The 25,147-nt window shown below is 40.8% G+C and overlaps 1 protein-coding gene across 6 annotated transcripts in view; it reads left to right on the top strand.

Annotated features, from left to right (window-relative positions):
• Window positions 1-25,147, top strand: part of MTHFD1L (methylenetetrahydrofolate dehydrogenase (NADP+ dependent) 1 like) — a 157,642-nt gene that overhangs the window by 61,916 nt on the left and 70,579 nt on the right. For 4 of the 6 annotated variants that reach the window (XR_008576495.1, XM_054821399.1, XM_054821403.1 and 1 more), the window contains one exon: window positions 2,297-2,408. Coding sequence is in view for 3 of the 6 variants with exons in the window: in XM_054821399.1 (XP_054677374.1) it covers window positions 2,297-2,408 (112 nt within the window). In the remaining 3 variants the exon portion in view is untranslated. Of the gene's footprint in view, window positions 1-2,296; window positions 2,409-4,077; window positions 4,201-24,364; window positions 24,941-25,147 lie in introns of those variants that run through there. The other 2 variants (XR_008576496.1, XR_008576497.1) reach the window with 2 other exon arrangements.

The following is a 25,147-nucleotide window of genomic DNA, read 5'->3' as shown; positions in this document are numbered from 1 at the left end:
GGAATGTTGTGGGAGACCCTTCTGGCCCCCTCTCTGCATAGCTGCTGCGGGCCACCCTCATCTTCTGTGTTTGTGCTTCCATACATCAAATCTGCCCATGCGTGCGCTGGGCTCTAACGAGAGCAGCCCTGTAGTTGCCTGCTGCAAGAAATTAAGGGCTTGGAAGAGTAAAATTAAACTTAGTTAGTAATAAAGCACAAATCAGAATAAATCCCGTGGATTTCAATCTGGTAGCTGAAAACTGCAGTCTTACTTATTTGAATGCCAGAAGGGTAAATACTGGGTTAAAGTAAAACTTAAGTAACACGTAAACTTAGGTTGGTGGAAGTAGTTTGCATTTTATTTTGTATAAATTATAAACTCTTTGGGATAGGGGTAATCTTTTATTTTGCACAGCACCTCCCATTAGATTGATGCCTAGATGCTATAAGCAGCTTTGAAGGTGTGCATAGTTCAAGGTAAATGTTTTGCATAAATATGTAAAAACCCAATTGATGCTGCAATACGTGGTCATTAGCAGATAGAAAACAAGAAAAAAATCCTAAGTAAACACTATGAAGTCAGTGTGTTATGACAATGATAATCTGCATCATTCCTTTTGTTACAGGACATGATTTCTAGTTTATTTACTTTTTCTGCTCCAGTTCCACTGTTTCTTCTCCAACATGTATGAGGCAGAGTTGTCTTTGGATTGTAGCTTAATTGTCTAGGTTTTGGAGAATATCCCCTGCCCATATGTATGCATATTCTCCTTTTCCACTCTTGATTAAAAAAAGTATATATCCCCTGCTTTATTAGAAAAAACCTGAAGCTTGATGTGTTAGCAGATAAAAAGTTACTTGTCTTCTTTGCTCTGAACAAAACAATTAATTATGTATAATTACTTCTAGAGGAAGCAATAAGAACAGATGCTTCTTGTTGGTATATTTTATATGATTTGTATTCAGTGTTGCTGAAACAGGAATATCTGTTTTCTATAGTAGCAAGTATTTCATTACTGTAATCCAGTAGTTCTTGTGTTTTATGGAAAACATGAGAATTTTTGTCTATGTAGGTTGTTTTCTTAAGACACTGGTGGTGGTAGGCAGCAACCAGCTTTTATTATATGGTTAATAGTTTCTAAGTTGTGGTTCATGGGGCTGTTGGATGTGGCCTGCAGCTGATCCATGGAACACTGTCCTCCTTAATTGGTGTTTGTGGTCAAAAATTGAGGAAGAGTGCCCAGTAGCTTGCCTGAAATTTTGAGGGTTGGCAGTACCTCCTAATACAGAATGTGTGAAGAACATTGATGGAGATAATCTGAAGTTATCTGCTTACCTACTTTTTAAACAACTGAGGTTTTTTAAAAGCATTAACACAACAATGGGGAATTGTTTGCTTAAGTATTTTGTAGTAAGACAGCTGAAGTGACATCCTTCCATCTGATCGTGTATTCTGACTTGGAGAAAAGATAGCGGTTAATATATCTCACCTAATCCTAATCCCTTTCTGTAGATGCTAATTTTCTAATTTCTCCTTTCCTTGTGATGCCTGCCAAAAAAGTTACAGGGAAGCTGAGATGTGCTCGCTCTCTGACAACTTTCCCCATGCCATTACTTTGTTAACTTCTTGCCTATCCTTTTGCTGTTTTAGATTGCTCCCTGCTAGAATCTACTCTCCTTGTGTATTTGTATGGTGTCTAGCGTAGGGAAATTCGACTCAGCACCCAGGACTCCCAGGTGCTCGGCTAGCAGCAGTGAATGCTTTTTCCATTGTATATCAGCATCCCCGCTGCACCCCAGCCATGTCGCTTCCCTTCTTCCTCTCCAGCTCCTTAACCATTGACTCTGGTCCCTCATTGCTTCTGCTGGCTACTTTGCCTGCACAGGAATGGCAGCTACAGTCAATGAGGAAAGCAGGAGCAGTGTAAGGGATGGAGTAGGGCAGGAGTTGGGCTCTATTTGTGTACCGTCTGCAGCAGTGCACTTAGTGCTGATCGTAGTACATATGCCAGAATAGCAGGCCACAGCATTATGGCAGTGGAAGTATGAAACATTAGTACAAGGTTGGGTGAGAAGTTGTGTAAGTTACCTACAGGTTGCACTGCTGTCCGTTACCTTTCTGTGAGTGAAGCAGGTTCTGACACCTTGGGGCGTCAAGCACCTGAGATGTACCCAATGCTGCCAAATTATCTAACTGTGCTTACTCGTTACATGTGCTTTTGATTTATGTATTATCGTGATTAATCTACAAGAGCATTGAGCTTGTGTTTTTGTCAATCCATTCAATTAATGATATATATTTTTCAATCATTCAGGGAACACCAGTATTTGTTCACGCTGGACCTTTTGCTAATATTGCACATGGAAATTCTTCTGTTTTGGCAGATAAAATTGCCCTTAAATTAGTTGGAGAGAAAGGATTTGTAGGTAAGTAATTATTTTGGTTATTATATTATGGTTTGTTTGTAAATTGGCAAACAGTGATGTAAGTAAACAGGTAAAATAGCAATGAAAGGTAAGAATGCTACTTCATTTTATGCTAATAATAATAATAATCTTAAATAATCATAGAATCACAGAATGGTTTGGGTTGGAAGGAACCTCAAAGATCATCTAGTTCCAACCCTCTGCCATGGGCAGGGACACCCTCCACTAGACCACGTTGCCCAAAGCCCCATCCAACCTGGCCTTGAACACTGCCAGGGATGGGGCCTCCGCAACTTCTCTGGGCAACCTGTTCCAGTGCCTTACCACCCTCACAGTGAAGAATTTTTTGCTTGTATCTAATCTAAATCTACGCTCTTTTAGTTTGAAGCCATTACCCCTTGTCCTATCACTACATGTCCATCTTTCCTGTAGGCCCCCTTTAGGTACTGGAAGGCTGCTATAAGGTCTTCCTGGAGCCTTCTGTTCTCCAGGCTGAAGAAGCCCAACTCTCTCAGCCTGTCCTCATAGGAGAGGTGCTCCAGCCCTCCTCTGGACTCGCTCCAACAGCTCCATGTCTGTTTTGTACTGGGGACCCCAGCCAGAGCTGGATGCAGTACTCCAGGTGGAGTCTCACGAGAGCGGAGTAGAAGGGGAGAATCACCTCCCTCGACCTGCTGGTCACGCTTCTTTTGATGCAGCCCAGGACACGGTTGGCTTTCTGGGTTGCAAGTGCACATTGCTGAGTCATGTTGAGCTTCTCGTCCGCCAGCACTCCCAAGTTCTTCTCCTCAGGGCTGCCGTCCAATCCATTTTTTGCCCAGCCTGTAGTTATACTTGGGATTGCCCCAACTCATGTACAGGACCTTGCACTTGGCCTTGTTAAACTTCTTGCAGTTCGCACGGACCCACCTCTCCAGCCTGTCAAGGTCCCTCTGGATGGCATCCCTTCCCTCCAGTGTGTCAACTGCACCACACAGCTTGGTGTCGTTGGCAAACTTGCTGAGGGTGCACTCAATAATCTTAAACCGAACGTATAAAAAACCCAAAGCACTTCTTCTCTCACCCTGCCCTTTATCTCAAGTGTTCCCATCACCATGTTTAAGATTCACAAGATGGCTGAACCAGTTAAATGACTGGATTGCATTGAAAGAAGCGTCCTGTAGTTCCTTCTATTAGTATTCATCTGACCTCTCTTGGTAAATGGACAGAAACCATATCCTTTTCCTGCTGAATTATTTCTCTGCCAGTTCAGCAAACTCAGCCAAATCAGGGGTCAGATGTCTCTGAGCCAGTGCAGAGGAACAGCAGAGGAAAGGTTGTAGAAGAAAGGCTAAGACTGCCTTATTTTGGTGGCAGTGAGCCATTAGGTTGATCCAGCTGCATTGTAAAACCTCGGCATGAGGCCTGCATGTTCCCATGAAAGCATGTGGGTGAGTGGACTCTTTTTATATTAAGAATTGAGCCTGCACAAGCAACAATAGACACGTAGAACTTACGGTTACAGTCACAGGCAAAATAAACTTGTGGCTGAACAGTGAACTAGTTTTTATAAAAATTGTTGTGTGTGTTTAATCTTCAGGATTAATAAAATGACAGGGGTGTTGCTGCTTTGCAGTAGCAATGCCTTTGTACTGCTACAGCTATTTTCTTCTGTGTCCTGAACACCCAGGTTGGCCTACGTTAATCCTAAAGTTGAACTTTGAGTACCTGTGGAACAATGCTCTTGAAGAAGTGTAGCAATGTGAAACATGAGGTTTCTTATGCTAGCGCCCTTAAACTAGCAGAGAAACACGTATGTATATGCTTATGTCATACCTACATATTGCTGTAAATTACATAGAGAACCAAATGGCTTCAAAGTACTGTTTCTATTTACATTCATTGGTAATCGTAGAAAGGATGGGGGACTTGTTTGCATTGTTATAGAATGTATATACTTTTTGTTATGATATGATTCAACCTATATATTTACAGATAGAGAATAGAAAGGTTTCTTATACAAAGTTGTGCACCAGTGAACAGGAAGATAGAGGGATATCTTCTTACAGAAATCTTTAAAAGTAACAAAAATTAATACCAATAAAAAATAAAGGATTGAAACCTGTTTTAGATCATACTGACTTTGAAAAAAAACCCTACAGAAATACATCACTGGTATTCTCTGAATAGTAACAAAAATGTTGAACAGGTAGAAATTTTACTTATGTGTACTCCATTATCTTGACGGCTTTCTTCTTTTTAAAGAATACTTACTAATTTTCTATTTTCTCATTTTGACTTGTTCATCTTTATAGAAGTAAGTTTCTGATCTCCCTAAGCATTCTGTGTCTAGAAGAAATATTATCCATCCTTTTTTTTTAAATAGAGTAGCAAAGTGCACCCAATGATTTTTAGATCCTTGTTTAGGGTACTATTAACAACATTAGTTCCTAGAGTCAGGTTTCCTAACCTCCGTCCTTCTGATTCAATGTATTTTGCAAAGATCGTTGGACATTTGCATGTAATACTTTGTTAGCAAGAGCATTCTTGCAAGGGAAAACTTTGATTCAGTATGCTGCTCTCACTACTTATGTTTAGGTAGGAGTAACTAGGGAAATGCTGACCTGTGTATGAAAGTAAAGCATTGCAGTTAAGGTGGTAAACATGAGGTTTTCAAGGTAGTCTGGGCTTGTGTTGTGTGTTTGTGTTTCCTTTTTGAAATGCATGATCGCATCAAGGAAAAGGGTTGTTTTCTCCCGTGTTACTGTTGTACAGCTAAAGGATCTGTTAATTTCCCTCTAATAATCAAACATCCATTCAAAGTAAGAATATTTAATGATAATAGAATCAGTATTTTGTTAAGCCATTTTTGTTGTTATACGGCTTTGTGGAACGAAGAGCAAAAGCATTTCAGGGTAGCCAACACTTTTCATAGGCTGGGTGAAGTGACTTTGTTTCTGCAGCGAGCAATCTTTTCAAGTGGGAAGTCTGGTTTGTATCATCTGAATGGAAGTAAGTTGGCTGCAGTCTTGAGTCGTGATCCAGGTTTTGGAGCCCAAAAAGTATCGCCTTGGATTTGGATTCCCCTCCATTCAGTGCTTCCCTCGGGCACTGAGAGCATACCCTTGCATTTCATGCTTTATTTTGGTCTTATCGACCTGGTTGTCTTTAACACTCTTTTTTGCTTCGTTTGTCTTTGGCCCCAGTTTCTCTGTTGGGAGGCAAAGCGGTGTAGCTGCAATAAAGGAAAACCTTTGTGTGTTGCCAGCTAAAGGCTCTTGTTCAGATTTTATTCTACAGAACACAAATCCCCATTAAACTGGCTTCAAAATGCTCTGCTGAGCAAAGAACTTCAGCATGATTTTTAGATCCTTGTTAGATTATTAAAAGCAATAGTTCCTAGAGTGATCTAGTTAAATAAACTTTGCTGGTAGTCACAAGAGTAAATGGTTGTTCTAATGGTTGTAATTACCGTAAGCTTTATGGCTTAAAAAAAATACATCGTTTCTGGTAGCTACTCTGAGCACATGGGCAGAGACTACATGTACCATTTGCTGCTTTATTAAATACTGTCCTATCCTACCCTACACAACTGAGAGCTACGAAGGGAGCACCAGTCCATGTTGAGGTTACGTCCATACAGGCAGAGAGCGCAGTGCCTTGTGAAGCTACACAGCAAAGCAGTTAGCAAGAAACTCCAGCCCACTCTGCTTGGTGTGGCATGTGCCTGAACCCGGTACGGCCATTGAAACTTGGTGGGGAAAGCTGGTTTTGTAGTTAATTCAGACAGTAGGAATGCAGGACAGCTATGCTGCCGTTCTGTAACTAGCTGAACAAGTTTAGTTACTCACTCTTGCTAAAAGTAAGAATTTTCACTGCTCCACGTTTCTCTCTTGCCACCGTTCTCCTGCAGTTCATCCTTTCCTCACGTTGGATCTGGCACTCATTAGATTTTTGCATAAGTGATTGGGGTTCATCTTTTGCCATGTAGGTTAGTTGCATAAGCTCATGAAAGAGTCCAAGAGGTGCTGGAAACAGCGTAAGGTAAGTGGCAGAATTGCATGGCTGGGAGAGACATTTTAGGGACCACAAGCTATGAGACTGGCTCTCAGCCTTGTGCAGCTTCATCCAAAGCAAGAACATAAGAAATCTGTGATGGGGTCTGCAATTAAATTAATTTCCTGTATAGTGGAACAATTAATGTACTTATGCTAGCTCACTCACTGTGAGATGGATGATGAGATGTATATAATATATATAATATTTATATATTTATTTTATATATTTATTATTTTATTTTTTACTTAAGCCATAGTTATTTTAGAGCAGAACCTCCTGCTAAGTGTATAGACAGTACTAAGGAGAATAGCATGGCCTGAACTTGTACCACAGCTTCACAAATACGGATATTTTTTTATTTTCTGTCCCGGCTTAAGCAACCTCCTTCCTTCAGCTGCTTGTTTCCAGTCCTGTGCAACCCCTCGCTTGCCAGCACACCTGTTTACAGAGCCACGTGATAAACTAAACTGGAGAGTTGGTCTTGATTGAAAACAACTACAACAGAAAAAAAATCCCCTTCCTTCCCCTCAGAGACAGTGGTTGGGCAAACAGTTGTGTGTGTGACGGGGAAGATGAGATAATGCCACATAAGATGGTGGTTTTTGCTGAAATAAATATTTATAATACTATAGCCTCGCTTGGAGTTTTAAAGTGCCAGCAAAGCTACTGTGGGTGTGCTAGCTAATCAGACTGAGCCTGCATTGCCAGAGCAGCTAAGCCTGTCTCCTTTCTCAGCCTGTGCTCGACTGTTTTTGCATGACATCCCGGCAGAAACCTATTGCACTTTTTGTTGGCTTAGTTTTCTGCTGACTTAACACAGAAGCAGTTCAGCCCAGAGTCACAAAAACACCGGAGCCGGTGCAGGGTTAGGGTGAGCTGGGACAGCCAGCAGCGAAAAACCAATCTGTTGTGTAGATCCCACTGTTTGTGTGACCGTGTACCACAGCCAAGGAAAAAAAAAAAAAAAACAAAAACCAAACCTCCCAAAATGTTCTTTTTAAATTTATTTTTAAACCTTACTTTCTCTCTCTGGCCTGCATTGCCTGTTTCTCTGCTTGCTCTGCACCTGGAATTGCAACGTGCTGTGCCTTTTGAGTAGTGTCAGTTAACAGCGATGTAGACAGTCTGATTTAAAAAAAAATCTAAACAAAGTTTAACTGTTGAAACCTGTTGTGAGCTCTCACTAATTGAAGGCATTCCCTGCTTCACTTTCGGGTATCCGAATGAATCACAGTCCGTCATTAAGTTCGAGGTAGCCTAAGCCTTTTAGCTCAGCTTGTCCATTCCCTCTTCCCTGAGCCTTGCTGCTACATACAGGCAACCCCATCTTGTTGCCCTAATTTCGAGTTATCTCGGTGCGAGTTTTGCCACTGAACTTTTAGTGCAGTGTCTCGGCTAGCACTGGGTGGCTTGCACTTGGTTGTCTTCTCAGCCTTTTACTGCTTTGGGCCGGTTTCCCTGCAGGTTCCCCCCCTCCTTGCTGTGAGCAGGGATGGCGCGTTGCGGATGGCTGCGCGGGACAGGCGGCCCCTGGGCCGTGTGGGGAGCCGCGCCAACAGGCCGGGAAGTGTGGCACTGCTGCACGTTCGGCGAGTGCCGGTCCTCACAGTTGCTAATGGGGCTTTGCGGTCTCTCACGCATCTCTTTAGCCCCTCTGGCAGCAGCCTGAAGTCTGTTTCTGACATTTCGTTTTCCTTTTTTTATGAAAGGTTGCCTAAACTGGCCTGTTTTACTGGTTCTACATCACTTGCGTTTGGTTCAGCTCCTTTGTTAAGCAGCAAGGACAGCTGACATCTCAGCAGTGGCAGGGAAAGGAGCTCGGACCTTAGGCCAAGTCCTGTGCTATGACTGAGTGGGGAAATATATCTTTATCCGTATTTAGGCAATTACTTCTGTTGGTTTTGTTTTATTTTGAGGTGTTAACCTCTTTCATTCTCCTTTTCTTCTTCATTGCTGTCCTCTGATCTAGAAATGTCAAACTTGTGGCTGATCCCCAGAAGCTGGTTAATACTGAAGGCCACACCTGGTGTAAATTGCAACTGAAGTTTTTACTGGCAGCCCTGAGGATAAATTTGCCACTTCTGTAAAGCTTTAATTTTGCACAAATTTCTCCTTGTGGTTGTGTTCTTATTTAATGGTTCAGGGGAGTGTATTTTGATTTGCTGGAAGTCCTCTTCTGAAATGACCTCCGTGCCTCATCTTTCTTTCCTCCATAGTTTCCCACCATTTCTTTGAGGAATATTTTCATTTTTTCAGAAGCCTTGTGGCAGTTTTTGCAAATGAACATTAACACTTCTCAAGGATTTGGGAAGTAGTGTATGGGTTCAACCACACTGTAGCTGCTGCCAGTTAAGAGCCTTGGTCATGAGCACCACGTGCATGCAGAACAAAAAACAAAGTCCTTGTCCTAGAAAGACGTGCTAGTTACTCAAAGGGCAAGAGGTGGCGAGTGCCTACTGACAGGCAGCTGGCAAAGCACAGGAAAGTGTGCCTTTATCACAGTAGTATTGCCATTCTGCTCACCCAGCAGTTTTCTTTTTTGTGATCATTTCCCAGGGGGTGGGGTGGGAGGGGGAATTCTTGGTGTATTTTGCAAGTAGGCAAATGGTGAGAGGTTCTGTAGGTTTCAGGAGGAACATCTCATGTCAGGGAGAGCAGAGGAAGGAATGCAGAGAAACATCAGTGAGATGGAATTTTATTCTGGTTGCTGATGTCTCAAATGTGTCACTAGGGACAAAGGTTTCTTTAGAGAGAGGTGCCTTGAATTGCACCCAGAAATGGGGGGGACTAGACTACAGAACCCATACTAACTTGTCACCCTTCAGGCATGCCATGAAGGCAAAGTGTTTTGCAATCCTTGTTTACTCCTGTGGGCATGTATGCACACAGCCTTGCTAAGAAGGGAAAGGAGATATCAATAAACCACAAAAAAGGACAGGGAAATTTTGGTAACTTTATCAACACAGAATGCAGCTAGTCACTCCTTGTGATGAGTCTGGTACTTGGCTCAGGAAGAGGTAATCATTCCAACATCGTCACATCTCTCTGCTGCTCATTCCTCCTGTGATGGCTTAAAGCAACAAAATACCCTGTAAAACTCCAAGTTCCTTCTCTGCATCAGTCAGATGATTGTTTCTTAATACTCTGTTAAGGTGAATAGAAAGGATGAACTATTAGGTTTTTAAGTCAGTGAATGCAGGCTGCCCAAGAGGAGTTTTGAAGGCTTAAAGGATGAAAGAGGAAGAGGCATGAGCTTTCATATTTGTCAGTGTGTCAGAAATTATTGCAATAAAACAACTCAGCAGATTGCCCCATCCATCTCTTTAATCCCTTGAAGGCATTTCAGCTGAGGAAAGGGGTGGCTGTAAATCAGAAGAAAAGTGAAGCATGAATATGTTTTTGGAATCCTAAACCAAAATCCTTCTGAAGTGTTTCTTTCGGGCTTGGAGTACATGTTTTGCGGTTGCTTTCTTTCCTACTCCTAATAAGCACGTCCCATTCAACGCAGAGAGCACGCTGTGCTAGGCAAGGTCAAGTGTGACTTTATGTCTTTCCTGGTGTTGTATCAGGTGACAAGAGGAGGCTTATTGCAAGCGGTTGGTGCCTTTCTTAAAAAAAGCTTCACTTTCTTTCTTTAGTTGGTCCACTTGGTGTAATTGGAAAAACTTTGTTACACGTTTTTAATGGTATAAACTCAAGTAGAAGCAGTAAATTTTTTATAAGTGAAGTAATTGACTCTATTGTGCTGGTACTCTTGTTAGTATAAACTAATGATGCTAACTGCTCTATCTGTTTAGTACACACAAAGTTGTATTTCAAAGGGTATCCATTTTACATACTCTCAGAGCAGACATTGTATAACAACTTTATAAACCACCCTATGAAAATTGTGTTTAATACACTAAGGGAAGAATCTTCAGTAGAATTTTTTTTTTAATGTCATAAGACACTTAAAAATATTTTCTTAGTAGTAGTCTTTTTCCAAAAAAGGAAATAAACCCCAAATACTTTGGCTAAACTTCTTTTGGCACCAGTAGTACATGTGATATTATTACATTTAAACGTTGAGTTCAAGGCTTTCTTTTTAAATTTTTTCGTTGCTCGATACCACTAGAAAGGGGTTCCATGCAGTGACCCTCCAGAGAGCTTTAATTTTTAAGATTCTATCCAGCATCTTTCTACCTTGTGATATTTCATCTCTGACTTCTTCACTCCTTATTTTCACAAGAAACAAACTATAATGCGATTAACATTCCAATATTTTGCTCTTTGAACCAATGTGTTTTTTCTTGCTTAAGTATTAAAGCAAGGCTAAAGGGTTTTGTGGTACAAGGTGGTTGACAGCATTATCAGCATAGGTGTTACCAGTGTTACTCTGAAACGTGTGTGCTACAAATTACATAAGGGATGTTCAAAACTTCATAGTGTTTCCTCTGATCCCATTCATAGTGCAGCTGCTGAAGCTGTGCTTAGTGCAACTGTGGCAGTGGGGTCTTGAGGAGGAAGGTGATGCTGTGTTAGTATTGCTGCAAAGCTCTTAAAATCATGGTCTAATAGTACAAGGCAGAGTGGTACCACAAACTGCAAAATAAAGTACCATTACTCCTAGAAGATCTGTGAATTTTTGCCATTCGCTTCCCAAGTGCCCTTTTTATTGCTTTCTTCACGTTTGCTGAGATAAAAGCAAATTCCATTTCTTTCACCTGTTGACAAAAAACTTCTTCTCCTGTTCCCCTTTGCTTTTAAAGTCTTAGCAATTTTTCTTACCAGTAGGCTGGAAAGTCTTCAGAGATGAGATGTTGTGCAACACTTTTTCCTTCACTGACAGGACGTCAAAGTTCCTGAAAGCTGAGCTTACTTACTGCCTTCTCACAAATAATCTGGATGCAAATCATGCATCCCTAGCTTATGGATTGCTGCCACTGAAAGTCAGGTCACAATGAGTTAAATTACTTCCTATTGCAGAAGATGCTTAAAACAGTGTTGAAATAATTTATGAATTATTATGTCAAATGAGAATCAAACCTTTTCATATATCTTTGTGTGTTCAGAGTCATAGAATCACAGAATGGTTGGGTTGGAAGGGACCTTAAAGATCATCTAGTGCCAACCCCCCTGCCATGGTTACCAGGTTGCTAGACCTGTCCTTGAGAATGTTCTGAGCAACTCCACATTTTCACTGCAGATCTGATGAAACTTTTTCTTCTGACAGTTCTGATCTTTAGGATATATTGCAAAATAAAGCTTTTTAGAAGGAAGATTGGGTAGAAGAGAGCTGTCCTGAATGTTTTTGTGTGTTGGGAAGCATTCTAGCATTGACCTTGGTATCATATGTAACTGTATTTCAGAGTTGAATTAATTTGGAAGCTTGTAAATTATGCAAAGCTAAACTCAAAACTGAAAGTTGATATTGATTGTGAACTATTGAATTATGTCTACTATTACACTGGTCATAAAAAGTGATGTTTTGCTCAATAAAGAGAGGTGATGCTAATTTGAAGAGAAAAGCTCCTAAATTATGGATTGTCTTGTAGTGAGATTTTACGTTCTTCCCTTTAAAGAAAAAAATAAATCTACAAAACGTTAGAAATTCACTTGGCATTCCCTCGCTACAAAATGTATTTATAAATGTAAGTTCCCAAATCTGTTGTTGATATCCAGAATGATGAAGGGCAATTTACAGGAATAAAAGAACATGTGATTATAAATCATCAGCCATTTAGCTGAGTTCTCTGCTTTATCTGACAGGCATATCAGATGATCTCCTTCATAAACTGACTGAGCTCCAGTTTGAAACTAGCTAGGATTTTTAACTCTTGCTGCTACTGCTGGGGTAAGCTAGCTGGGTTTCCACGGCCAGCTTGGACTCGTTTGCTCTTGTTCTGTAATAGCATGTTCCAGCTTAGTCTTCTTTTTCTCAGGTGATAATTTTTATACTGACTAACTAAACAAGCACAGCTTTTCTAATTTTTTATAATTAATACTAGGCTTGCCATTCCTATACACAGCCTATCTGCTTTTTTAGCTTCTGCATCTGTTACGGTATTCACTTTCTTCAACATAGGTGCATGCACAGAGCTCTGCAAAGTCACTCTTACCTTGCTGGCATTTACCCTCAGATCAATTGCCTTCCCCCCCCCCCCCCCCCCGCCTCGCTTTTTCTGTACATCACTCATTCAGCGATTGACTTAATACTGCTAGGCTCCCAGACTCTTCTCTGATGTTTGCAAGTATGAAGTTCCCAAATTGTAGGTCAGATTTTTGTCATTAATCTCCAATAGCAATGGCTGTTTACTAATAACTTTCATTCTGTTTCTCTTCCTTTCTTCCTAAACACCACAGCAGCTTTTTCCTGTGTAATATCCTAGTTCCTCTCCACGCTGGCGATGCTTTCAAACTTTGGCATTGCCAATAAACTCCATCAGTGTTCCTCAGTCTTCCTGCTGAGGTTGTTAAGCAAATAGTGAATGAGAGCCCTCAGGCTGGTCCTCTCTCCTGTTCCCCAGTTCTCCTATTATGGCTGCATGTTCTCCTCATTCTTAATCATGTACTCATCTCTTTTTTTTTTCTAGCCTTGCTAACACATTCCTATGTATTGCTGTAGCAATTTTTTTTTTTCCTCAAGGCCACATTGATAAGATGTTGTCACATTTTTGTTACTGGAGAAAGGTTTATATCTAGCGTAGCCTGACTCTGGTAGACAAAGGTTATATTTATTTCTTTCTTATCTCAATTTTTTAAAAATTATTCTTTTCTTTAAAATCTGTTTGAAAACCATGAAGTAGTGATTCACATTCCCCCCCAACTCCTCTTACATTACTTAAATACAGGTTTTGATACTTTTCAGATACAAGGCACCAAGCGAAAAGGAACTTATTTAAAATGCTGATACAAGCTCTATGGTTTGGTTTTTTTCTTCCAGGACTTTGAAATTCCTGATTCACTCTTTGTTAAGCGTAGTATATTCAGCTCTTGTGTATTTTGGTTTTTTTTTTTTGTTTCCATCTTTTGATATATTAAGGTGACCTCACTTTATTAGCTTCTACTTTTTAATACGTGTGGCTGAAGACCCTTGCAATTTGTTTTAATTTCCTTTGCAGGCTCTGACACTCATTGTCGAGTGTAGCAACTCTGCCTTTGTCTTTCTTTTAGAGCTTGTGTAATTAATAGTTACATGTCTTCTACTCAAAAAGGCCACCCTGCAGGATAACAGAACTATGTATTTGACTGCCTTTCCTCCTAGTGACCAGGAGTTACCACTGTTCTCAGGCCAGATGTCATGTGAGAGACCAGGCAAGTTAATTAGTACATTTAGAGGAGTTTGAACTCATGGGTGAAGTGATTTCAGTGTGAGGAAAGCAATTTAAAACATAACAATGACACGGAAAATAATGAAAAGAGAGTGTGGCCTTGCGTGGTTGTTTTCAAGTTTTAAAAAAAACTTCGCTGGTGGATGGATGCTGCTCTGCACCTCGCTGGCAGAGGAATTAAAAGGCTCTCTCACAGGCTAAGAGCTGTGAAGTGGCAGTTGTGTGTCAGTCGTGCTGAATGGCATCACACCGTAACTGAGCTGGCTGGGTCAGAAACAAGTGGAGAACTGGATGTGCATACGTTATGTGAGAAAGCCATGCTTTGTTTTCTTCACGCAGGTTTTCAGAGCAGAAGGGAGATGTAGCGCGATAGTGTTTGGGTTGGGATTGCACGCCTGGGGGATTTGCTGGGAGGACGATGGGGAGGCAGGAAGGGTGGTGTGAAAGTTCCTGCTGGCTGGCTGCTAACGAGAGCGAGCTGGCTCCTGAGGAGCTGGTGTCTTGGGAAGACCTGTCCCTTCTCTTTCTTGCCCAGTAGAAGATGAGGAGATAGAGCTGCTGAGTCCATCGCTTCTCACCAGCAGCGCACATTCTCTGATTCAGAACTCCTGGTCTCATGGCTGAGGCACTGCAGTGAGGCATACATCTTGTTACCACCTCCATCCTTGACTAGCTTCGTGGCCTTAAGCAAGTAATTTCAGCCTCCATGCCTGCATATGGAATCTCATTCTTCCCGATTTGTTTATTCAGTTTATAAACTTTCTTAGGGGCAAGAACCATCTCACCATAGCAGATGGGAAAATGCCAACCACTACAGTAGTCGGAACTTTAAGGTAACAGGGCTTCTGTAGAGCCATGGCAGCTGCCAGTACTTAAACATGCATCAGGAATTCACTGACAAGCTGACATGGTGTTTTAATGCTCTCTGTGCTGACCTCTTCTGCAACATGTTAGAGCTTAACACAACTCTTTCCTCTGTCAATGGCATTCATAAATTAAAAGTATGGAGTGTACAACTGTTAATGGCTATCCATTATTCTCAGTCTCGGGACAGTTATCCAGAGGTAAAAATAGATAGGAAGGATCTGTCATTCATTCAGAAAATAGAGGCACTGTCCAGTACCTGATAAGTAAAATACCATTCTACAGAGTAGAAACTGATGACATTGCAACTTCAGTCCTATGTATTTTCCCTTCACTCACCAAGTTAGCAATCTTACCTAGTTCTAAAACTCCTACCTCATAAGAAGCAAATAAGCAGTTCCTTTTGTTCTTTTGTTACCTACTGGTTGTAGGCCTTTTATTTATAAGAAGAAAAGAACCAGAGGTTAAAAAAACACAAACAATGAAACACCATATATGCTAGGAAGTTCTCTTAATTCATCACTTGGCAAAGGAAGTAAAAGCAGGCTCCCTAGCTAACAGCGTTACTTTTGCTTAGGGTTATTTGGCAGAAAATCCATCATCCTCTCTCCATTTGTGAGTATTTCATATTGACTTACACCCTTTAGCAAGGGTCAGCAGGGTAGAATACGCATAAAGAGTTCAAGTCCCATTTCAAAGGCTGAATTTTAATCGTAGTGGATGGTTTATTTTTAATATCATTTGAAAATGAAAGCTCTTTATTAGATTTTTTTTGTTTGTTTGTTTTACTGGCTTTTTGATACTGAAATCTAATGTTCTTTTTATGGACTACTTGCATAAGAATTAGGTTTGTTCAGACATTTCCATCATGTTGGAGAAACTGGTTTTTGCTTTTTATTTTCTGAGTCATTGTTCTGAATCTGCAGGCAGGAGTGCTTTGTTTTCTGAAAGCTGTCAAAATTGTTAATAATGTACAAATATAGAGGGAGCAGTGTTTGTTTATATGTGTATTTACTTCGTGAACTGTTGACTTAAATCTTCAAGGCTCCAGAGAAGTCAATACAAATGTGAAATGTGGTAAGGGCATAAATACATGTATTTCCATTTTTGATTATGGTAATTATAGTTGGCAGAGTTTTAACATAATCTAGTACAAGTTTATATTTAGCAGATTTGATTTTCTGTTTTCGACTGGTATTCCATAAACACGTGCACACTGAGCACTCACTTAATAGGTGTTTCAGGGAGAACTGTTCAAAGCTACATTGTTGTCTTTGGGATCAGAACTCTGAAATGTTTTCTTCTCCTCCTGTGCTACCCTCTCTACCAGCCCAACTGAAATAATGTCATGGCTTGGGGAAAAGGTGAAGGTGTGTCGTTAGATGTTCTCGGAAGAAAAATGCACATGCAGAGGGTTCCTAAGATTTTTATTTGCCAGTGTTTTGTTTTGCCTCATAAATTTTATGAAGTACTCTATGATAAGACAATATAAAAGAAACATACTGTGATTTTTCAGAATGTATTCTGACTTCAAATTGTTGGGGTTTTTTGAATTTTCAAACAACAAACCATATGTGTTATTCTATGCTAGGAACTTGTAAATAATTTTAACAGAAAATAGTTACTCCTCTTGAAAACAGAAATTAAGTTTGATTACATATCTGATCTTATGACTAGTGGGATTAGCTTTAAAGAAAAATATCAAGAATTCATGACTAGAGATATAAATATGTTTCTAAACCATTTCTAAACATGTTAATTAGATTGCAAATAATACTAGGTTATGTATGGCCGGTATGATTTGTTAATGGGCAGTGTTACTTTGGCAAATAGCCAAAGTGCTTTTGAAGGTCAGATGTTGACAGTGTTTGAAAGTGTTTGCAGACTGTTCTCTGATTATATAAAATAATGCATTAAAAGATTAATATCCTAAATGGTGTATCAGGGTCATTTTATTTTTGCAGTTTTATATAACTGCTGTGTAATTAATTTAATCCAATTAAGATTGAGAAATTAAGATTAGGTTCAAATATAGTAAAAGAAAAATGCGGGTTACAACTATTTTTAAATTTTGGGTGGCCTATCTGTTTTTTATATGGTAGGTCTTTTTGTTGGTTCCTTTATCCTTGATTTGCTATGCTGACAGCTTTATTAAAGCTGACAGTCTCAAACTCTTCAATTTTGCCCATGCTTGTAATGTATCTTCAACTTAGCCCCAGCTGCAAGCTCTGAGGGGGAATGAAGCTTCAGGGACTGACCAGATGCTTTACATGCATGAGGATGCTGCATCTATCTGCTGCCTCCGTCTACTGCATCTCAGAGCTCCCAGGAGGCTGGGTAACAGCTTCATAAATCAAGGGTTGCAGGTTCAGCTTTTACTGCAGCCAATTAGGAATTCAGTGTATGATTCGGGGTCCTTCACTGCATGAGAAAGCACAAAAATGCGGGGGAGGGCCAAGGACGAAAGAGTAGCTGAGATGACAAGATGATGGGCAATTATGAAGAGGAACTGAAAAAAACCCCAACCCCTAATAATGTATAATCCTTAGTAAAGGGAGATCTACTAATAATGCAGAAATATTTCAGAAATGGTAATGGGTAGTTTGCAATAGCAATTCTGTTGCCTTGATTACATGAATTGTGGTTAAGTGGAGAAATTCACAATAGGCATTAAAGAATTGGCTTAGTCATGAGCAGTCAAAAGGATTTGGCTTGTAAACTAGCAGAATTATGGATTGGTTTGATTTTGGTTTTGGTTGTGTTCTTAATTGAGAAATCCATGTAGGAATATGCTTCTCCATGTGGGATTTGTTGGTGTGTGACCTTAGTACCTTCACTCCCCTCAGTTTGTAATTCTTTCTATAAGATAGATTACACATATGCATACACATATGGTGCAACAGACACAGTTATTTTCCACAGCAATTTTAACCAGCTGAGTCCTTTTTCCTCATCCAAAAATTATAGGGTAAACAGTAAATACATATTAATAAGTTTGACACAAGCCATCAATCTTACACTTTGAGTAGAGGTTCAAATACCGGCTTTGTAGAGTTTATTTAAAAATATAGGCAATTACATCTAAGCTAATGACTGTCTGCAAAAGGTATTGGAGGGCTGGCATCTGAAAAGCTTCCACAATTTCCAAGGTTGCTCCTGCTGCATTTCTCCATGCATGTGGCTATTTCATAAAGTTTGAGCAGCACAGTGAACTTCACATGCCTGCTTCTTTTACCCTCGTCTGCTCTTCTCTGGCTTATGCTGCATGTTCTCACTGCTAGGCATTTTTTCCCACCTCCTAAAATACTACTAACCGTATCTGGCACTTTCTTTCTCTATGGAAAGTCATTCTGTATATTGATACCTTAAATTCTTTATTTGTTTGAAATGTAGAGCACTCTTTGTAGAATTTCCACCAGCACAGAGCTCTCCAGCTGAGCTCTCAGGATGGTCTTATAGAGTAATTTACAGCCTTTGCATCAGATGTTTCAGTGGGCCATTTTTTCATCAAGACAAAACGCGAGTGCAGCGCAATACTCTTCTTCCTGGGGATACATAGCAGGAGATGCCCTTTTCCATGAATTTCTAAACCAAGGCTCAGTAGTTTTGTCAAGAGTAGCGGTGTTGGTGTCCCCTCCCAGGCCAATCACAAAGGGAAGGCATTCTGTCTCCTAGCAAAGACTAAGTGGAATGAAATAAAACCAGAACCTGTTCCTCCTCCTAGGAGGAGGATTCACTACATGTGTACACCGAAAAGACAGTGCCTAAATCATGGGCAAAATCATTATCATAATAAGCAAGCACTCCCTAGGATTTTAGAAGGACAGAGTGGGGAATACTTCTCAAAACGTGTGCCTTGGTAAAGGGTCTGAGGGAGTTTTAACAAGGCGGCAGCCCAAGGCAAATACTCGCACGCATTATGGGGTAGGCTTACACTGCCGTGATTGATGATTCCGTGCCTGGCATGCCTCGGGTGATTGCGCCAAGTGACAGGAGCATTGATCATCCTGATTCAGCAGCAGCTCTTTGTTGTGTGGCATCCACCGTAGCCTCAGCATCCGCCGTAGCCTCAGCCGCCACCACTCTCCCGCCGTCCATGCGCAGGCGCTTTTGTTTTGTGATGAGAACAAGGAGGAGCCCCTGTGACTGGCAAGGTGACTTCCTGGCCTTGCCACCTCTCTCGCAGCTGTGTCCATCTGAAGGCATGCAGGAGTGCCTGAACACAGCAGCACAGTGTGGTGCTGGTTGATTAAATGGATTTTGTCTCAGAATTGTGAAAGTCTCTGAGGGTACCTTGTATGGCTGCAAAAAATTATGTATTTGGCATTCACTGTCTTTATCATCACTCATTGCCCGATTGTATTTCTGCTGCTCGTTAGAAAGTATGTCATCTTCTAGGGCATATGCTGAAGTGGCGTTCTGTCTCGAGAATAAGTTCCTTTGCTTCCCGTCTTTCCTTTTTCATGAATCAGTGTGATGTGGGTGCTAAGGCAGGTATTACTTCATGGCCATTTGAAATAGGTAGAACATTTCCAGGGAGGAGATCTTCAGGCTCTCTGCCTGCCTCTTGAAGTCAGTGTTTTCCATATGCTTGTAAAATGACTTCTCAAAGTGTGTTCAAAGTCCATTTTCCATAGCTCTTCCAGGGGGAGCAGGAGGAGCCAAAACCTGAGAGCTCAATAGAAAGCAGATTCAGTTTGATGGAAGATGTAATGGTGGCAGGAGCTTCAGCCAACTGGATATTTTAAAGGTGAAAGAAAATGGAAGTGTGGTAGTGAGATACCCAGAGAGAAACATGGTTTTGGTGTGATGAAATTTATTTTAAGCACTTAGGGTAATAGCATGGGTACCATAAGTTCATATACTCCTTGCAGTTGGGAATTCTATAAAAACGGCCTTAAACGAAGATCCATCAGTGCTGCTGTTAATTATTCCTTCCACACAATTCAAAAAAAAAAAAAAAAATGGTGAGGTTTTAATTTTCTAATTACCAGAAGGCTAATAATTCTTTGCCAAAGGCCATGATGATCTCTTAAGTATGAGATAATGTAATTGCCTTATTCTTGTGCCATTAATTGTGCTCCATTTTAAAAATGTGGTCATCTGTCTTATGAGCAAATGATACTCTGTTACCTCAAAGGAAACGTGCTGTGAATGGTAAAAGGATGCAACCTAAAATTCACAGTTCTTTTGTTTGACTTTTTCTAGTTAATATTGTAGCAGAAAGAGGTTAGAAAAGGGAGAACTGTGTATATTTGGTTAGTGTATTCAGCTATGCATTACAATTCATGTCAGGGTCCAATACTTAGCCTATGAATTATGTGTCTTTACATGATTATAGGGCACAGGAGTTAAGAGAAAGTGGCTGTAAAACCCAGCAGGTTTAGCAGAGGAATTCAGAGAAACATGTAGCCCGTGAAGCCACATACAGCTCACTTTATTTCTATTAGAATGAATTGTTTGTGGTTTGTAAGACATCTTCAGGTTTTTAATCTCTAGTAATAAATCTAAATAATGAGCTCATTACTAGTGAGCTGTGAGAAGATGTCAAATTTTACATTCAAAATACCAGAGTATGGTTTGACAAGGTGGCTAGGGATGAATTAACAGTTTGCCACTGTTGAAATGTGCGTTCCTTCCCCTGCTTCTACTTGTCTGCTTCTGCTGCTTGTTTGAACATGTTCAGACACTTGTCTGCTCTCACTCGAGCTGATTCAAATCTAAGGCAGTGGAAAAAAAATAGGGGTTGGTTTTTTTTTTTTTGTTCTGTGTTTTTCTGTTTGTTTGTTTTCTGGTTAGCAAATTGCAGTAGTTTACCTTCCAATTAGATGAGTGCCAAAACCTGCTGGAAGTCTGGGGAGCAGGGGAGAAAGGTGGAGGAATTCAGAGGGCACAGGAATTGCCCTTTCAGCAAGGCAGCGTGCTCATTTGGTTCAGCCACAGTGTCAAACCATGCCCTAAATTGGTGCTTTGTAGGCAGGAATCACTGCGGTTGCACTGCTGTATATTTTCAAGGGGGGGAGGCAAACCGAGCTGTGGAGATGTGCGGAGCATGCTTTCTGTCACGCAGTGCCGCTCCTGTCAGCTCCTGGAGTTTTCACTCTGATTCCCCCCTCTGAATTTCAAATCCGACATACGCATATAAGCAGGCCTGTAAAACCCACAAAGAGGAATTGTATCCTTAATTGTGAGACAATCGAGATTTAAGAGTTATCTTCAGCTGTCTGGCTTGTAGTAAATAAAGTGAACTCTCTGCTAGTTTTTTGTTTCTAGTCTGGGAATAATCGGTATGGGTCATTGTGCCTATTCGTTTGTTTAATGTATGGGATGCTTGTGGAAGGTTAACGGCAATTGGTATTTATAGCGAGTAACTGTGAGGGGTTATGCTGTAACTTTTAGTTTCTCATTTAAAGCTGCTCTGCGTTTCAATGGTAAAGTTGATCTCTTATGGAGAAAGAAATGCTTCTGAGCAAAACACTGAAATAGCAGGGTCCCAAGGGAATCAGCACTTAGATGAAGCATATTCGTGCGAGCTGAGGTCCCCGTGCAGCCCTCGCTGCCGGGAGGCAGGGACAGTCAGCTGAGGCCTCTTTGGAGGAAAGCAGCGTGAACTGAACTGCTCCTGTCATGGGGTGTGATGGCAGGGTACTTCAATGTAAATCTATTTTCAACTGACATATCTTGCTTGTGTGGAGAAGTTTAAAATTTCCAGGAGGTTTTGTTGGGTTTTTTACCTCCAATGAAATTTATATTAGGAGAGGTCTCAAGCGCTAGAGCTTGAGTATTGCAGCTTGGAGGGTACACCAGCGGAACCAGAAACCAGGCATTTATAGCGTGTCTCTCTGGGGGTGCTCGTGCAGGTGGGCTGCTCTCTGTCTACGTTTGGAGACTCTTCCACACAGAGAGTCTCAAGTGAATAGTAATCTACTATTGAACATAACTTCAGATAATCTGCTTTCTGAGAATAATGTTTATTTTGGTCAGGACTTCTTGTGGAAGAAAACCCATGAATAGCTGTTAGAAGTGTGATCCTTTGGGCTTAAGAAGCCAGGACTGCCATATGTGCTGGTTCAGTCAAAAGTGTGGATTGATTGGTGGTCAAAAGTTGCAAACCTCCAGTGCCCGTACCTCTGCAGAGCACATACTGCCCTGGCATCTTTCTTTAGCAAAGGGTGAGAAGTACCTGTAACCTCCAATGAGGAGGTAGAAACTTTGATGGCTGATGCAAGCTATTTTCTTCATGGCATGAAAAATGTTCAGCCTTAATATATGCATGTGTAGTTTTCTGCTGGACTTTGTGTCCAGCGGTGGTAGCAGCGAGTGCCTGTGTCGCATGCCATCTGAGAATGCGTCAGAAGAAAAATGAACAGGAAAACTCCCTGTTAGGAGAGGGGGGGGGAAGAGAAAGAAAAAGAAGAAAAGTATCTGTTACATTCCAAAATCAGCCATAATAATGGAAGTTCACATCAGATAAATTGCCAGAGTCAGAATAGACAAACATCTGGTTTATTCATCCCTAGCTATACTAACAAAAATATGATATCCTGTTAGATAAATCACTGATCATCCTAGTTTATCTTGGCGGTTGTGCACCTTGGTATTTTTCACTTAAAAAAGAATGTATCAGTACTTTACAGCTAGTGTGCCTCCAGCTCCAGGTTCACAGTTCATGTGCTTCTGTGACTTTGAACTCTTCTTTTCCTGAGTTTACCAGCAGACAGCTGCACCAGAGCAGATATGTTTACATGTGGGGAGTAAATGGCAGCTTGCAGCTCAGAGTTTCCATTTCCTTTTACATTGTTCAGGAATCCAGGCTCACAATTCGTGTCCTAAAGTTTTGCCTCATGTGTACGCATCTGACTTGGCCCCTTATAGTACAAATGTTTTATTTTGACATTGATTTGTTGATAGGAAGGGCTGACTAGGGAGAAGCTACTTTCACTAGAAATTACCCTCGGTTTACATTAAGTTCAATTGTGGGTGAAAAATCTTTAAAAAAAAAATTTCTAGACATCACTTGCTGTAAGGCTTTTAAGCAGTATGTAAATGTGAGGCTAATGTGGAACCACTTTATGCAGCTATAGCATGATAGATGTATTTTTAGGCAGAGAAAAATTACATTTTATATTAAGCATGACGATGAAATCTGATTAGTTGCTTAAACCATGACACTGACTATTTAAGCTATTGTCATGCGTAGGTGATAAAATATTCCCAGATGTGCTTGGCAAGGCAGTAATTCCACAATGAGGTTATGGTAATTAAAAACAAGAAACAAAACCATCAGAGTGATTTGTTCATTCGCCTGAACCCCCTGAAGTGGAATTAGAGACTTCAGTGAAGAGTATCAATTGTTCTGACTTTACACCGCCCGACAGACTTTTCATCATCGCTATTGCCTAGTTCCACGTTTATGAGCTTTTCCTTCCCCTTTTGTACCTAATTTGGCTATTTTAGGTTCTTGCTCTGAACAAAAACTATGGTTTATTGATATTTTGGTAGCTGAACTGAGTGAAGTAGATGTTATGTAAATGACCTGAATAGAAAGACCTATAGAAATCGTGTGTCGTGTTTTGCCTACTGTTGTTCTGAAACAAGATTCCCCAGCTACCCTGATGTGTTAGAATGAGCCTAGCTTTTGGTCACCCTCACATGGATCTTTTATGAGAAGAAATTATTTGAACTTATTGGAACATTTTGATGCAGTTTACTTCTGATATATGTGTGTATATTAATTGCTAGATTTGACCTATGGCCCACTGTTTAATATAATGGTAGTGCACTGCTGGTACATGAAATCTTAATTTTTAATCTTCATTCTAGTGTTCCTTGTGATACTTGGGCTATAAAAGTGAAACATAAAGTCAAACAGCAGAGTATTTGTAGAATTAGGTTTTGCACTTTATATGACTATGCAGTGAGACAGTCCAGAGAGCTGTGCTCACTGAAAATTGCACCCAGAAAATAATCTTTTAGTGCTTGTCCAGATCATTGTCCAGTCTTGTCAGTGCAAGAAAGGAATCCAGAATGCAAAGCAAGGGCTAGGACTGTAAAATCCTTGATCTGGGTCAGCACATGTTGCCATGGGGTTGTGTTCTCAGGCTGGAAGTGGAGGAACTTGTATGTTTTCTATGAGTTTGCTAAGGCAAATCATTTACCTCTACTTTCATTAGAACTGCTATGTTTGTGGCCAGGAAATCAAAGCAAGCAGCTAACGTCATGCCAGCATCAACGCACCTATTACAAACTCCCTACCTGCTTGCAGGGCAGATGCCAGGTAGCAGGGATCCATGAGGCTGGGAAGAGGCTTTTGGGGAGGGGAGCTGTACCTGAGTAAAGACTCTGTGTAGGCAGGTAGTAGTGGTTGCAGCATAAACTTTCCTTCAGTTGAGGTACAGCAGACCATATCTGCTTAGGTAGATGTTTGTTCCCAAAAATCTTCGTCAATTCTGTAATTGCCTGCTGTTGACAAACCATGGATGAGAAATGATAACCAAAATAAATGAACCCATGTATTACTTTAAATTTCTGTTGTTACATTTAAAGTGATTAGCTGTTTTATCTCATAATCTCTAAATGCAGACTAGCCTGAAACCTCCCATTTGAAGTCTGTTTTTGTTTTTCATTGATGCTTTCATTTGAAAGCAGGAAACAATCTGAAAGTAATTGTATTAAATGTTTCAGCACAAAGATTTTAAAGTAATATGCCAAGCTATTATATTTTATCTTCTCACTGTTCCTCAGAGGAAATAAAATGGAGTTGGCAACTTTCATCCAGGTGGCTTTTCTACTACATCCTGTTTCCTTCCGCACACTGGAGAAAGCACCGGCATCCATCTCCCTTTCCTCCACTTCAAATGAAGAAATCCCATTCTCCACGTTGTAACACTTACTCTCGGTGAACACCGATATTCTGTTAGCTTTTCAAACGTCGATATACGATTTGGGTTGTATAGGCAAATGTGCATTTTGCCCTCCATATCAAAGGAAAGCATTACAAAGAATAGAGGAATATGCACAGCTACGCAGATACGTGCCCCTGCGCAGCTTTCCTGGGCATTTGCCCTGGCTGCTTAGACTGCCTGAAGGGTGTTGAGCACATCCCCGAGAGCGCCGAAGTGCTGCGCGTGCTGTTGCTGTGCTTGCCGGAAGGCTGAAATCTCTGCTTTTCTCTCACTGAAAGGTAGACTTGCAATCCCCCTTTCTCTAAGGGAAACCGACCCTTGAAAAGGCTTGGCATGAAAAGGATTAACTCCCTGGAAACTTTGTTTGGAAATGTTAGGAGGCCACTATGTGTATACGCTGGCAATCTCCGTAAGAGACAAATTGTTTTCCCACCCTCTCAAGTACTTGGTAGTTTATCTGTTGTTTATATTAAAGATTGATCGTGGTTATATATTCCTGACTCAGAGTTCTCATTAATCACACTGTGCCACATAAGAGACGGGGGAAGAAGAATGGGGGTTACTGGAAAGCAGACATGTGATCCCTGGCTCTGCTTTTAATATGACTTATCCTGACATTAGC

The sequence above is a fragment of the Grus americana genome, chromosome 3 (assembly GCF_028858705.1).
Source record: "Grus americana isolate bGruAme1 chromosome 3, bGruAme1.mat, whole genome shotgun sequence".
Classification (NCBI taxonomy): Eukaryota; Metazoa; Chordata; class Aves; order Gruiformes; family Gruidae; genus Grus; species Grus americana.
Note: the sequence above shows the minus strand (reverse complement) of the source record. Positions and strands in the feature narration are given on the sequence as shown.